General features: G+C 48.8%; 2 protein-coding genes across 3 annotated transcripts in view; both read left to right on the top strand.

The window, feature by feature from the left end:
- GATA4 (GATA binding protein 4) overlaps nucleotides 1-5,040 on the top strand; it is a 28,444-nt gene extending 23,404 nt beyond the window's left edge. For both annotated transcript variants that reach the window (XM_039569443.1, XM_019293054.3), the window contains exon 6: nucleotides 525-5,040. In XM_039569443.1, the coding sequence (XP_039425377.1) occupies nucleotides 525-707 (183 nt within the window). In that variant the 3' untranslated portion in view covers nucleotides 708-5,040. The remainder of the gene's footprint in view (nucleotides 1-524) is intronic.
- A 3,718-nt stretch (nucleotides 5,041-8,758) lies between these two features.
- NEIL2 (nei like DNA glycosylase 2) lies at nucleotides 8,759-13,029 on the top strand. The gene is made up of 4 exons (XM_010411406.4): nucleotides 8,759-8,947; nucleotides 10,174-10,505; nucleotides 11,413-11,609; nucleotides 11,957-13,029. Exons 1-4 carry the CDS (start codon nucleotides 8,810-8,812, stop codon nucleotides 12,271-12,273), a joined length of 984 nt encoding a protein of 327 aa, XP_010409708.3. The 5' UTR covers nucleotides 8,759-8,809; the 3' UTR covers nucleotides 12,274-13,029.
- The last annotated feature ends 943 nt before the right edge of the window (nucleotides 13,030-13,972 follow it).

Here is a 13,972-nt window from a genome sequence, read left to right as displayed (position 1 = left end):
ACCTGAAGGGAGGCTGCAGGAAAGATGGAGAGAAACTATTTGCAAGGGCCTGGAGTGATAGGACAAAGGGGAATGGCTTCAAACTGACAAAGAATGGCTTCAAACTGACAATATCCTTTAGATTGGATATTAGGAAGAAATTCTTCCTGGTGAGGGTGGGGAGGCCCTGGCACAGGTTGCCCAGAGAAGCTGTGGCTGCCCCTGGATCCCTGGAAGTGTCCAAGGCCAGGTTGGACGGGGCTTGGAGCAGCCTGGGATAGTGGAAGGCGTCCCTGCCCATGGCAGGGAGTTGGAACAAGATGATCTTTAAGGCCTCTTCAAACCCAAATCATTGTGTTTCTAGAATTAGAAGGAAAAGCAGAGAGCAGGAAAGAACCTGCTCAAAGTATCCCATGTCGGCTGCAATCTCCAGCCCTGCACCAAATCCAGACACATTTTTACGACAGCACCAGCTCACACAAAAGGGATTCACACGGTCCTCTAAGGTTTGAAGCTTTTTTCACAGCATTCTCCTTTTTCCATAGGCATTCTCAGTCTCTGCCATGTCTGGACATGGATCATCCATCCACCCTGCGATCTCAGCTCTGAAGCTTTCCCCGCAGGCTTACCAGTCAGCCATGAGCCAGTCTCCCCAAACCAGCTCCAAACAGGACTCCTGGAACAGCCTGGTGCTGGCTGAGAACCACGGGGACATCATAACTGCATAACCTGGCCCTTTCCCTATGAACTCCAGGCTGATCCGCTCGAGAGATGAAGAAGATGCCACGTAATCATCAAGTCATTGTTGTCTCCCACCTCCCCTGCTCTCCTGCCTTCTCTCCCCTTGTGAGATGTTCCACCAGAGAGGTACAGAGAACTTATCCGAGGTGTAGGGGAGCTCTCATGAAATGAACAGAGAAGACTCAAATCTCAAAGTAACTCAAGGATTTGAAGCCTTTTTTCCCCACTTTAAATGAGCCTCTCTGATTGTCACCACTTACTACGAAACAGCCAGAAACACAGAGATGGACACAGTTCTTGAGTTTTATTTAACAATATCTGGCATTTAAGACTCAGACAATGGTGGAGCAGGGACACTTCTTCTGTTGCCACCCATTCTTTTTCTGAACAGAAGAAAATGCCACCGTCTTCTCATGAGCCAAATTCAGTGATCTTCCACCAAACAGAGCCAGTTCCAGCACAGTTTGCTGAACAGACTTCACTAGAGATTCTTTAGTGGCTTTAGTGGATTTGATATGATGTAGGGCAGAGAAAAAAGAGACATCCCCCTTCCTCCTCAGCTCACACATGTAGAGCATTGTCTTCTTTTCCTAGATGGTCTGGAAAGCTCATGAATGTCCGTATTTAATAGTAACTCCTTTCCTATTTATCACTACGAAATTGTGGGACTGTGTTTCCAAAAGGTTGTTGGCTAAGCCTGGAGTAGGTCTGTCCAAAGTCAAAGAGGGATTTTGGAAGAAGGAACCTTCTGGAAGAAAGTAGATGAGACCCATGCTGGTCATCAAATCCTGGAGGAAATGGCTGGGCTCTTCACTGATGGATAGTGACAAGCCAGGCTTAGAGATAATTCAAGAGCACAGCAAGTGAAAGATGCTCTTCTAACACTGCTGTGCCATTGCTTTTCAGACAGATAATTTAATTATTTTGCCTATTTTCATGTTGGTTTGGATGCCACTGATGAAATCTGACTGTCACTTATTTTTGGCTGTACTGTGAGTGCCCACTGTCCCCCTAACAGCTGGCTTGTGACCATTTCCCACATCTAATCCTTTAGGATTTCACTTTTTGCAACAAGCAGTGGCTTCAGCCCCTACTAGACGTGGCAGGGGCTGTTTTCTTTACCAAGCATGTGCACAGACTTGCTTGCCTGCAAGAGAAGCACAACTCCATTAAACAAGACTCATCTGTTTGCTTGCCCATAAGGCTCTCAGCTACCGGGGAATCCTGGCAAATGGAGCTGGAAGAGATGCTAAGAGCCCGCTGGGATCAGTCCTGCCTAATCCAGCCCTGACTGCTCTGTCTCTGGCTTAACAAACTCAAACTCCATCACTGCAGACGCCACAGCTCCCCTGGGCAGTCCAAGTGCTTCACCAGATGCTTCCCATGACGTTTGCATCAACATTTCCAAGGAAGGACAGCTTTGCCTGTCCACGCAGAGAATTTCTGGGAGACCTCATCCCTCAAGATTCTTCACTCTTGTTTCTGTCTGCTCCCAAGCTCTGTGACCCTTCTTGCCTTCCCAGCTCCTCTCTTTTCCTCCCCACATCCAGAACTCGAGTAGTGAACTATCAAGTGAAAAATCTCTAAGGGGGATTGTGCATCCCTCCCAAATGCGCCACCCTCTGTCTCCTACTTTTCAACATTCCCACAAGGAGTGTTTTTCCACACAAACACTAAGGCACATGGCTTGGTGAAGAGAAGAGCCATGGACAGGTTTGAGGCAAAAGAATGGCATTGTGTTGTCTTTGTCTGAACTCAGCCTTTCCCTCCTGGTGGTGTAAAAGCTTCTCTAAGGAGAAGGATTCAACTGGACTGGTCATGACTGGAGAGTCCTGGACCCTCTCCCATTTCCCGTTCTCTCCATAGCTCAGATTTGCAGGGTTTTGGAGGGGTGATAGAGCCTCCACACTCCCTAGAGAAAAACACCATGGCAATGATGCCATGGGAACGGCTGGATGGTGTCTGCACCAGTTCCCACTCTGTCTTGCAGAGCTAATGCAGTGTTTATGCAGCCTCATTAGTGCTAATTACAGGTGAAGGAAAGACATTAATGAAACATGAATAAATAAAATTCTGTGATTCTGTTCAGACCTGCTAGGCTTCAGAGAAGAGGCCAGAAATAACACTGAAAAATATGAATTTGAGGTGAAAACACAAAGGTGTTTCTCCATTGGCAGGAAGATCTTTACCCAAACTCTCCCTTCAAGTAAATCCCTTTGTAAATGGCAGTAGAGCTCTCCTGGGATCTGGCTGTGAATTCCTGGCCATAACACAGCAACCTGCACCACAAAATCCCCCTTGGCTCATGCCAACTTTTGAGATATCCACAACTACCCTGGAAAGCCCAAGAGGGAGTAGAGCCTCCTAGAGAGGAGCTAAAGTCCAGACCAACAACACCTCCCATTTCTCTTTCCATCTGGAGGCTCACAGTGGTTCTGTCCACCTTCCCTTGTTGCTGTGTTCCTCCTCCTTCCCTCAAAGCCAAATTCCCCAGTGGAATTTTTCTCCCACCCTTAAAACCCACTCAGAGATGCCAGAAAGGGCTCTGCTTGTAATGCCAGAGGGAAAAATCCCTGCAGAACATAAGTCTGCCTTATGCCCACTGGGTAGAGATTTATAAACTGGTTTTTAGCCTTCCTCGAAGCCCGAAAAACAATTCTTGAAACAGAGTGAGGAGCATTTACAAGTCCCTGCTAACAGAACAAGAAGTCTGCTTTCAAAAGGTGAAGCTTTGGGGGCCACGAGGACAGCTTTAGGGGTAGAGGACAACTCTTTAGGGGTAGAAATTAGCTCTTTTGTCCCTGCTTTTGCACCAGAAGTTTGGATACACCAGGTCCTGTGGTTCTTTTCAATCACCCAAAACTGTTGTAGAGCTGTTGTTGGCCCAGGGGAATTCGTCTTTTTCAGGCCAATGCTGACACCAAGATGGTGAGAGACTGACCTCAGATGCAGCATCACCATTTCAGGTGGGGTACAAACACACCATAATTGATGGGTCCCCTTCTTCAGAGCTTCTAATGATCAAATAACAGAATAATTCAAATCAGAAGGGATGAGATCAGGTTTCCCAGGGCCCTATTCAGGCAACTTTTGAATATTCCTAAGAATGGAAATCCCATCACCTCTCTGGTTTCCTGTTCCAGTGTTTGACCACCCTCATGCTGGGATTTTTTCCAAGAATCACTGGCAAATTAATTGCTCAGACTGGGGGATTCCCATGTAATGAGTCATTGTGGGAGGCTGAACATGGTCTCCAAGCCCAGGAATCACTCAGAGCCAATCTTGCAGGTAGGGGCTGGAGTGGCCAATGCAGGATGGCAAACTCCAGAAGTGACAGACAAAGGGATACTCACAGGACAAGAGGATTAAAGTGCCACCACTTGCAGGACACTCAGCTCCTTCTAGCACGAGGGGCCACTTACAAAAAAGTTCCCCCGTGATGGGGGAGGCAGTTAGAACCTGCTTTGGTAATGAATTAGATACAATTATTAGAGACCCATTAAGGCAAAGTAATTATTAGCTTCGTAATTGCTTTTATTGCTGGAGAAGCCAGCAAGATCCATACCAGGTCCTACACAAATACAGGACCGAGAATTAATCCTTCCCTGAGAAGGAGGGAAGGGCCCACTCCTGCAAAACACCTCAGCACGTATGAAAACGCATTTGTGGGATTTGTTCCCCTCAAGATCATCCCTAATCATGAAAATTTGGATGCTGAAGGGTTTGCAACACGAGGTTTGGTTGTGTCAGACCACACCTTGTCACTGGCTCAGTGGCCACCAAAAGGAGATGGGCATATGAGAACCAGGACAGGGAGCCAAGAAAGGTCATTTAACCACTTCTAAATGTCTTTGCTCCTTGTGGAAGTGCAATGTCTTGATTCACTTCAGCTATTCTTTGTAAACTGATCAGACAAGATCCACAGATCACTTGCAATCTTACGGGCTTGGATGGAGAGAGTGCAATCAGGAGGAGCTCAGGAATATTGCAAGGGAGCTTTAAAACCAATCAACAACTCTCAATGTAACACTGAAGCTGTGACTATGTCAGGGGTGGTGTTTTGTTTTGCCTTTTTTTTTTTTTCTTCTCCCCATATATAAAGTTTGAAGCTTCCCAGGTCATCTGGGAAGGTCTCATGGAAACAGACACTTATTTGTAAGGGGGAGAGGGAAACCAACCAACTGAACAAGCTGTAATTATTTAAAGATGTAAAAAAATATCTATTATGAAGTAGTATGGCTACCAATCCACGTAACTTCTACACCTTTAGAACTAATGGAAATAAAACAATGATAATAAAACCAGAAGGTTTCTGCCTGACTCTGTCTACCCTCGTGGGCTTCTTGGAGAGGGCTGGGGCTAAATGATGAAATATTGAAAATATATGAAATGCACCTGGAGAAGAAATGGTGCAGTGGGTCCTGTCCCAGGGAGCTCACAATGAAAGAATTACAGAGTAATTTTAAGTCAAAAGGGACAAAATCAGGTTTCTCAGAGCCCTGTTCAGTCAAGTTTTGAATACACTCAAGGATGGAATCCCACCACCTCTCTGGGTTCCTGTTCCAGTGTCTGCCCCCCCTCATGGTGGAAATGTTTTTACAAATCATGGAACGTTAAGGGGTTGGAAGAGACTTTAAAGCTCATCTCATTCAACACCCTGCCATGGGCAGGCACACCTTCCACTAAGCCAGGTTGCTCAAGGCCTTATCCAACCTGGCCTTTGACACTTCCAGGGATGGGGCAGCCACAGCCACCCTGGGCAACCAGTGCCAGGGCCTCCTCACCCTCAAAGTTAATAATTTATTCCCAATATCTAACCTAAATTTCCCCTCTTTCAACTTGTACCATTACTCCTTGTCCTACATAAATGTCTTATATAATAAATATTAGATAATTAACGAGAGCTAAAATCTTTGGTAAATTAATTGCCTAGACCTGGGGATTCCCACACAATGAGTCAGTGCAGGAGACTGAATGTCGTCACCAAGCCCCAGAGCCTACAGAGCCCCTTCCTTTATGTAGGATTTGGGATGGCCAATACAGGATGACAAACTCAGAGGTGACAGACCCAGCAGTGATGCAACTCAAAGCCAGGCTGGACAGGGCTTGAAGCAACCTGGGATAGTAGAAGGTGTCCCTGTCCATGGCAGGGAGGTGGAACTAGATGACCTCTAAGGTCCCTTCCAACCCAAACCAGTCTGTGACTACGATTTTAATACAAATGCGGAAAAGCCCCAGCACTGGTAACACCCCTAACACAGCAGAGAGGGGAAAAGCCCTTGGGAGCACTTAAAAACTGTCATGACTTAGCTTTTTGGTCTTCTCACCGAGTTTTACTTAGTTCAGCCTGAATGCTTCCAGCTGGACTCAGAGACAACACCCTCAAGCCGAAATCAGGTTGTCAGCAAGGGCTGTGCCCCTACAGAGTGGAAGGTGGCCGAGCACAGCCCTCCTTTAAGCACCCAATCACCCTCCCAGGATGCCCTGCTTCCTTCCCAGTCCAACCAGTTCCTACAGACCAGTATAACTGGTGGGGTGAGTGAGGCCAGCACCTGGAACCCGCCCATTCCTCCCCCAGCAGCCAACTGGGGAGTTCCCCTGCTATTTGGGGGGAGGATCTTTGTCCCCTATAAAAGGAGGTGGGTGGAAGGGGTTTGGCTGTAGGAGGTCTTCTTGAGGGTGGGTAGAGGTGCTGTGGGAGGTGGTTGGGGGCAGAGGAAGGGCTGTGCAGAGTAGAAGGGAGTCAATGAAGTAGGGGGGGAAGGCTGCCCAGCCTGCTCCCCAAATGGATGCGCAGGGTGGGCCTGGGGAGAGCAGCGAATGAGAGCTGGATGCAGGAATGTGGGGCTTGGGGGGAATGCTGAGGGTGCTTTCACTGCCCTGGGGAGGTGTGGGTGAGAATGGGGTGGGGACTCAAGGCTCTGTTTTTTACAATGGTTGCGAGTTGATGCTTGGCTGAATGTGAGAAGGTGGGGAGCTCTGCACCCCAGTGCAAGCAGAGGGTCAGGGCTGTGCCTTAAAGGCCCTGCAGGAGCCTTGCCCAGGGGTGTAAGGTCCCGGGGAGCCTTCCTGCAATCCCTGGCTGCAGGCAGAGCTGGGGTGAACTGCATGAGCCCTGTCCTTGCTCTGTTCCCTTGTGGGTGCTGGGTTGCTGTCCAGCCACAAGGACTGGGAGTGAGCCCATACAGGGGGAGGATTTCTCCTGTAGGCCTGGCTCCCTGCTCCAGAGCTGCAGAAGGCACCAGCTCAGGTGGCCATGCTCATGGAGAGATGGATGTCATGCCCTGCAGAGGGCTGGGGATGGTTTTCCTCCTCTTTCTCCTTGGAGGGCAGAGTGTTTTGGATGAGACTGAAGTGAGTCTGGAGTAAAAAGGTGAAATGAGGAGGTACAAGGGGATCAGAGATGGCAAATACTGTTCTTTTAATGTCCTGGGAAACAGGGCAGTCTTCCTTCTTGAGGAGGAGTGTTACTTTACTGTCAGACAGGCTACAGCTGGGGCAGTGTGAGCATTAACACCTCCCAGCGCTGGAAGCTCCCAATGCTTCCAGTCTCTCACAGTGAGCCTGTGGAGAACCGATGGAGCAGCAGTCAGAGCTCTGCAGGTGGTGAACTTCCCTGGGATGTGAGCTCTGTCTGTGCTGCCTGACATGAAGCCAGTGCCTGGAAATTTGAGGCAGACCCCTTGGATGACCTGTGGCCAGCTGCATCCAGGGATCCAAGCTGCTGCTGGTGCCTTTGGCGGCACGAGTGTCTCTTTAGCTGTGTCTTTATCAACATAATATGCAAGTTTTCGGGTGCAAATGGAGCAGGCCTGTGAGTAATTATCACATGCCCTTGAAGGCAGAGGACTAAAGCTCAGTCCTTTACCCTTGGTAAATCTAGTTTTGATGACCACTTAACATCTGTACCTTGATATAAGACATTAAATTAATGTTCCCTAACATGTTTTCCTCCTGAGCCCTTCCAAAAGGGATTTGGTTTGTGCTGCAGCACAGGAAGGCCTTTACAGCCATCCTGTCATGCCTGCTGCTCCTCCTCACAGCCATGCCTAGGATGTCCCCTTGCTGTGGAAGGAGCGTGTGGCATTGGAGGCTTTGGTTTTAGTCACTCTGAGCCAGCCCAGGCAGTGGAGAAGCCAAGATGCTGGCATGAGGTGGGAATGGCTCTTCTGGTGGGGGACCCCAGGATTGCTGTTGATTTTTTTCATCAAGCTGTCTCACAGCTGTGCCAGGTGCCTCAGAGCCCTGTACTGAGTGCTGTGGAGCTTGATGCTGAGCCTCTGGTCAGTGCTGGTCTCTGGGATTAGTTTGCAGGGAGAACTGGCACTGTGGGATGAAAGCCAAACTGAGCTTTCCTTGTACACCCACAGCCAGCAGAAGTCTCAGAAGAGCTGCAAGTGATGGAGGCTTCATGCCTGAAATAACTCCTTATGTATTGGTGTGAGTTCCTGGAGGGAGCTGCAGGATGGTGCTGCTTCATCTCATCCTCATCTGGAGCCTTCTGCTCCCAGATGCTGCTGGCAGAGTGTAGGAATGCTCCCCAACTGGTTCCGTGCCATTGCAGTCAGTGGGGCAAGCAGTGGGTAAAGCAAGGGGTGGAGATGTTCTAATTCCAGGGCTGATCTTTCCATGGGAGCAGCACTTCCCACGGTGTATCAGGGAAAAGATGGGTCACCGGCCTGTGCTGGTTATGGGTCATTAATCATAAAATCACAGAATGGAATGGGTTGAAGGGACCTTAAAGACCATCTACTTCTACCCCCCCTGATGTGGGCAGGGAAACCTTCCACTACTTCAGGAAAAAGGACTTTGGGAGATTCCCAGGCCAAATTCCTGCTTGTGGGGTGAAAGCTGCCATGAGAGCAGGTTGTTCAGGGCTCTGCTTGGATAAATTATATATATCCACTAGGATGGAAGCTCCCCTACCTCCCTGGTCCTGAAAGAAACCTATTCATCTTCATGGACTTTGCCACAGGGACATAAGAAGGAAAATTAGGAGAATGTTTTGTGTATTTCTGAGTTGCAACTTCCCTTCAAGTCTAGGGCAGAGTGTGCCAAGGACCTGCTAATCCCTCAGCAGCTGCTGGAGATGCCAGAAGGCCCGTCAGTGAGGAAGTTCCAGCTGCTGACCTCCCCTTTTGTGGGGCAAGTGGTGGCCAAGGTGGGAGGAAGCAGCCGGAAGCTCAATGTGAATGACCTGAATGCCCTGAGGCTGCAGGACTCCCAGGTGAGCTGTGCTAAAGTTTAATTTACAGATCCATGACAAGTCTGGGGGAGGCCACCATTGCCCTGCACCTGGGTGACAGAAGGTGCAGAACCTGTGAATGTTTCCCTGAGGGTTTCACCTGGCTGAGTTAAGGCATCTGTGCTGTAGGTGATGCCATGATAATTTTTTGCCTTTTCTTTTACACCCCTTTTATACCTTTTTACGACTTCTGTACTCTTAGTGCTTTTTGCCTACATTCTTGGACTTGTTTGTCAAGCTAGGACACTCAACATCTTAGAGGCTTCGTAGTTAGGGATCAGTGTGCCCAGACCCCAAGGTCCTCTCCAGAACACATTCTGTAAACTGAGATAGAACCATCCAGGGGAAGGCTCCTTGGGGATGGGGGCTCATTTGGGCCTCTCACTGGGGAATTTCTGATAGATATGCTAATTAGTAAGGCCTATAAGATTATACCAGATCTTTTGGGGGTGGGCATTGTGGTGTGCATTAAGGTGCATTCAACCTGGGTGTAGTGCACCTAAGGATCCTTAAAATAAGTACCAAGGTAAAATCCCTTTTTCCCTTCTAACCGTGTTTGACTCTTGATTTTTAAGACCAGGAAAAGGAATCACAGGCACTTATCAGAATTCACACTGGGTTGGTCCTGATGGGACTTCACTGGCCTGACACACCCCAGATGATGATTTGGACCTGAGTGGCCAAACCCTGGTGCAGCCTCACCTCCAATTAAAGGTGGGGAGCAAAATGAAAAGCACAAAATGCACCCAGCACAAAGTTCGAAGGTGAATCAGAAGCAGTGATAACAAACTTCAAACCACTGAGTGTCTGTCCTGGTGGGCCTGATAGGAGCCCCTGAGAGGGATTCAGAACTGAGTGGCATCTGAACACCTTATGCTTCAGGCAGGCAAAGAAAGGAATCTGCAAGGATGACCCCAGCTCTGATGGGAATGGCTTGGATGCTGACTAATCCTGTGTTCAGGGTGGGGTGATGTGTCCTCTAATAGATGCTGTAGAAAATAGTGACTTGTATGGAAACAGCCAGAGGTTTTATCCCTGGATGTGTTCAAAGTCGGGTTGGATGAGGACTGAGCAACCTGGTCTAGTGGAAGGTATCCCTGTCCATGGCAGGGGAGTGGAATGACATCATCCTTAAGAGCCAATCCAAGCCTTTCTAGAATTCTATGATCCTTTATGGATCATCAGTACATCCCAGCTCTTTTTCTCAGGTTCATGGGAAGAACTTGTACCTGGCATTTGTGGCAGCTGAAGGTCCCTTCCGACCAACCGCAGAGGAGACGGTGCTGCAAAGAGAGGCTGCTTGTGGGGCACACTGTCCTGCCCAGGGAGGCCAAGGACAGATTGGTGCTCCACATGCCCATTCCCAGGATGAGGAGCTGCAGGACCCCCAGCACTCAAGATCTGAAGCCCCAGATGGAGCAGAGGGTCCTGGCAATTGGCTGCGCATCCACTTTGGCATGTTCGGCAGCGTCCGGGCAAATGAGTTCTCAAGGGCAAACAGAGCCAATAAAAGGGGGGACTGGAAGGACCCTGTGCCCAGGTATTTCATGGAATCTTTTCTCTCCCTGCCTTTTCTCTTTTCTCCCAAACTAAATTTGTGTGGGGATGCTCTTAGCCTTGATTTTCTCGGATATATGCTAAAGCACAAGAGATGGCATGAGTGGATGTGGGGTGTGTTCAACCAGAGAATCCCCAGTGAAATCAATTGTAGGATGTGTTGCCTGCTGGCCTGGGGATCACAGTACCAGTTCTGCTAAGATTTTATCTTAAAGAGTGAAGTTTTAGGATGCCAGTCTGCATCATGCCCTAAAAGTGTCAGTTTCTCCCAGTTATGTGTTTTTTAAAAAGCCCTGGATAAATAGCAAACATCTCAGCTGGAATCACAGGCTGGAGTGATGCTGTTGAAGGTAGCAGTGAATTGAAAACATGGTTATGGTTTGTGTCCTGTATCCCACTGGAATTGTACAGAGCAAGGGGGAACAGCTCCCCAGAGAAGCTGTGGCTGCCCCATCCCTGGAAGTTTCCAAGGCCATGTTGGACAGGGCTTGGAGCAACCTGGGGTAGGGGAGGGATCCCTGCCTAAGGCAGAGGGGTGGCCCAAGATGATTTTTGGGTTCTCTTCCAACCCAAACCAGTCTATGATTCTATGATTTTTTGAAGGATGATTTGATTTCTATACAAGTATTTTTAGACACAGTTTTGTGTGCTACTTTTAACATCCATTTCCCTGATCTGTCAACCCTCCTGCTGGAGCCCTGGTCATCCAGGGAGCACAGGGCAGCAGAAGGAGCAACTCTCCAAGAGTTGTGTGTGTTCACCACCACGTTTCATGTCTGAAATCATGAAAGAGGCCACCTTGCCTTGAGACCATGGCCAGCTGCAGAGTACAGCAAGTAGGTCAAGAGATGTTTCTGACGAGAGACTCCCAACTTCCTGGCTTCTCCCAGGCTGGTTCTGCACTTTGAGAGTGGAGGCTTCCTTGTTTTCTACAACTGCCGGATGCTCTGGTGCTCCTCTCCGAGGGCTGATCCTGCTTCTGACATCCTGTCTGTGGAATTCCACCGTGGCCGGGCGCTCTGTGCCCTCTGTGCACCTGATCCCATCTGCTACACCCTCCTAGACCAAAGATATTTTTCAGGGCTGGGTGAGTTCCAGGGAATAGTGGCAGAAGGAGAAATGGAGGAGCATGGGTGGGATGTCTACAGATGCAGAAGTGCATGTCTGGGCAGTTTTTTTCTTTAGTCTAACAGCTTCTGGTTGGACCAGCTGAGGGCATGTGGTCATCTTCAAGGTCTGTAACAAGGGTAGAGGGAAGAAACCTCTTCCAGCCCAATCCCAGCTCTAAGTCTACTCTTTGGATGCCACCTCTGATACAGGGAATGGCATTGCTGGCTGCAATCCTTGAGGCAGAAATCACAGGTTGGAGCCAGCAGCCTGTGTTACCTTTATTAGAAATATCCTTATTGTCTCTATATTTCTGACCCTTTCCAGGGAACATCATTAAGAACGAGATCTTGTACCTGGCCAGGATCCACCCATTAACACCAGGCTCCCTCTTGGCTCCCTCAGATCTGGAGCATCTGCTGGACTGCGCCGTTCAGTTCAGCTCTGAGTGGCTGCACAACAAACTGCGTGGCCAGGGGCTGCACCCCAGGGTGTACCAGAAGGAGCAGTGTCCCCTGGGGCATCCCTTGATGAAGGGGACTTTTGGACCCTTGGGTGGCTTCAAGAGACTTACATGGTGGTGCCCTCAGTGCCAGCCTGCAGTGCTGCCAGGGGATGGGGACCCTTCCCCAGTCACTGAGTGACCTGTCCTGGAGGGTGCTAGGTGGTATTTCAGCCATGCTCTTCATTGTCCTAAAAGGTCTCAGTGGTTTTTTTGAGGCTGTTGAGTTTGGTCCTTAGGGACCTGCAGAGTTAAGTGCTCAGTGGGGGTCCCAGGTCCCCTGAGTGGCTGTAGAAAGGAAAAAGTGGCTGTCCATGTTGTGTTTTTTTTTTTTTTTTTTTTTTTGTCACAGTGGCAGAACAGTGTAAAGAGTTTGACCAGTTCTGAGGTGTTTTGGTTGCCCTGTTCAGGTGGCAGTGGATGGGAAGTATAAAGGGTTGAGCAGGGCACTGCTGTGGTCTGAAGTGACCCTGTCCCTTGACCCTGGAGGACTCAGCAAAACAGAGGATACCCCTCTGCCTCAACAGCTTGATTAATTGGGAATTAAATAATCCTGCCTCTGTCTGGAGCTGGATACCTGTGGGATGGGTGTGGTTAAACATGAGGGGCTGTTCCCTGTGTCAAGATCTGACAGGAACAGCTCCCTCCTTCCACATCAATGTACACAAAATATACATCAGCAGTGCTTGGTGGAACTCATCTCTGCCACCAATAGGTTTCAGCTTTGTGGCAAGCTGCCAATTCCAGATCTCGCTGTAGAAGTAATTAAAAAAAATTAGAAATACACTGTGTGATGGGGATTGCATAAAACTCAGGATCTCCAAGGAAACCTGAAAGCAGAAAGGTTTGGAAATAGACCTGTGTCTCTAAACACTAGGCAGGAACTGCTGCTGTCCTCTCCCCCTGGATTTGAGTTTATTTTAATAATAACCTGTTGAGCAAAAAAATAAAAGCTGGAATTAGAACTGGTGCTGTTCATTGCAAGTGTGTCCTTTCTGGCAGTTTCTTGGTTAAAAGCTGAGGTGTACAGGGAAATTCCAGCTGCATGGAGTTGGTTAACAGCTACCTCTGTGGTGCTGCCTGTAGAGGATGGTACCAGCAGCTTTCCTCAGTGGTGTAAAGGTTCTCATTAATGGGAATCGCATTTAAAGATGGATTGCAAATCAGCTGCGAATGCCGGAGGTAAACACCTCCATTGTAGGCAGCTGCTTCCCAGGCAAGACTTGCACAGCCTCTCCGCTGTGAACTGCAACACCCTAGAGTGGTTGCAGGTTATGGGATTGATGAATAAACCAATTAATGGGGTTATGGGGCCAAAGAAGGTGGTTAATGTCCCTTCTGCAGAGTGTCAGCAAAGTACCCTTTCAATGTCCTTCCAAAACAAAAGAATTGTAGAATATCCTGAGTTGGAAGGAACCCACAATGATGATCAAAGTCCAACTTCTGGAAGAAAACCACCCACAAAAAAAAAACCAAACAAACAAAAAAAAAAAACAAAAACCCAAAAGCCAAATCTTGCACTTCGAAAGATGAGGATGGAGCTGGGTAGGTGTTGGGTTCTCGGCACAGGAAGGATGTGAACTGTTGAAGCAAGTCCAGAGGCGGCCACGGAGATGCTCTAAGAGCTCGAGGACCTCTGCTCTGGAGTCAGGCTCCGAGCTGAGTGTCCACCTTGGAGAAGAGAAGGAGCCAGGAAGACCTTAGAGTCTCTTCCAGTACCTTAAGGGGCTCCAGGAGAGCTGGAAAGGGACTTTGGGCAAGGGGGGAGTGGGACAGATGGGATAGTGGGAAGGAATTGTTCTCTGAGAGGGTGGTGAGGGGCTGGGAGGCCCCTGCTCTAA

Source organism: Corvus cornix, chromosome 3, assembly GCF_000738735.6.
Source record: "Corvus cornix cornix isolate S_Up_H32 chromosome 3, ASM73873v5, whole genome shotgun sequence".
In the NCBI taxonomy this organism is placed as follows: domain Eukaryota; kingdom Metazoa; phylum Chordata; class Aves; order Passeriformes; family Corvidae; genus Corvus; species Corvus cornix.
This window is presented reverse-complemented; position numbering and strand designations above follow the sequence as displayed.

Bases quoted from the DNA above. Each gene is read 5' to 3' on its own strand.
- NEIL2 (XM_010411406.4), top strand. From the start codon at position 8,810: ATGCCAGAAGGCCCGTCAGTGAGGAAGTTCCAGCTGCTGACCTCCCCT. The intron at 8,948-10,173 runs GTGAGCTGTGCT...TCTTTTTCTCAG, and splicing joins TGAGGCTGCAGGACTCCCAG to GTTCATGGGAAGAACTTGTA. The intron at 10,506-11,412 runs GTATTTCATGGA...GGCTTCTCCCAG, and splicing joins TGGAAGGACCCTGTGCCCAG to GCTGGTTCTGCACTTTGAGA.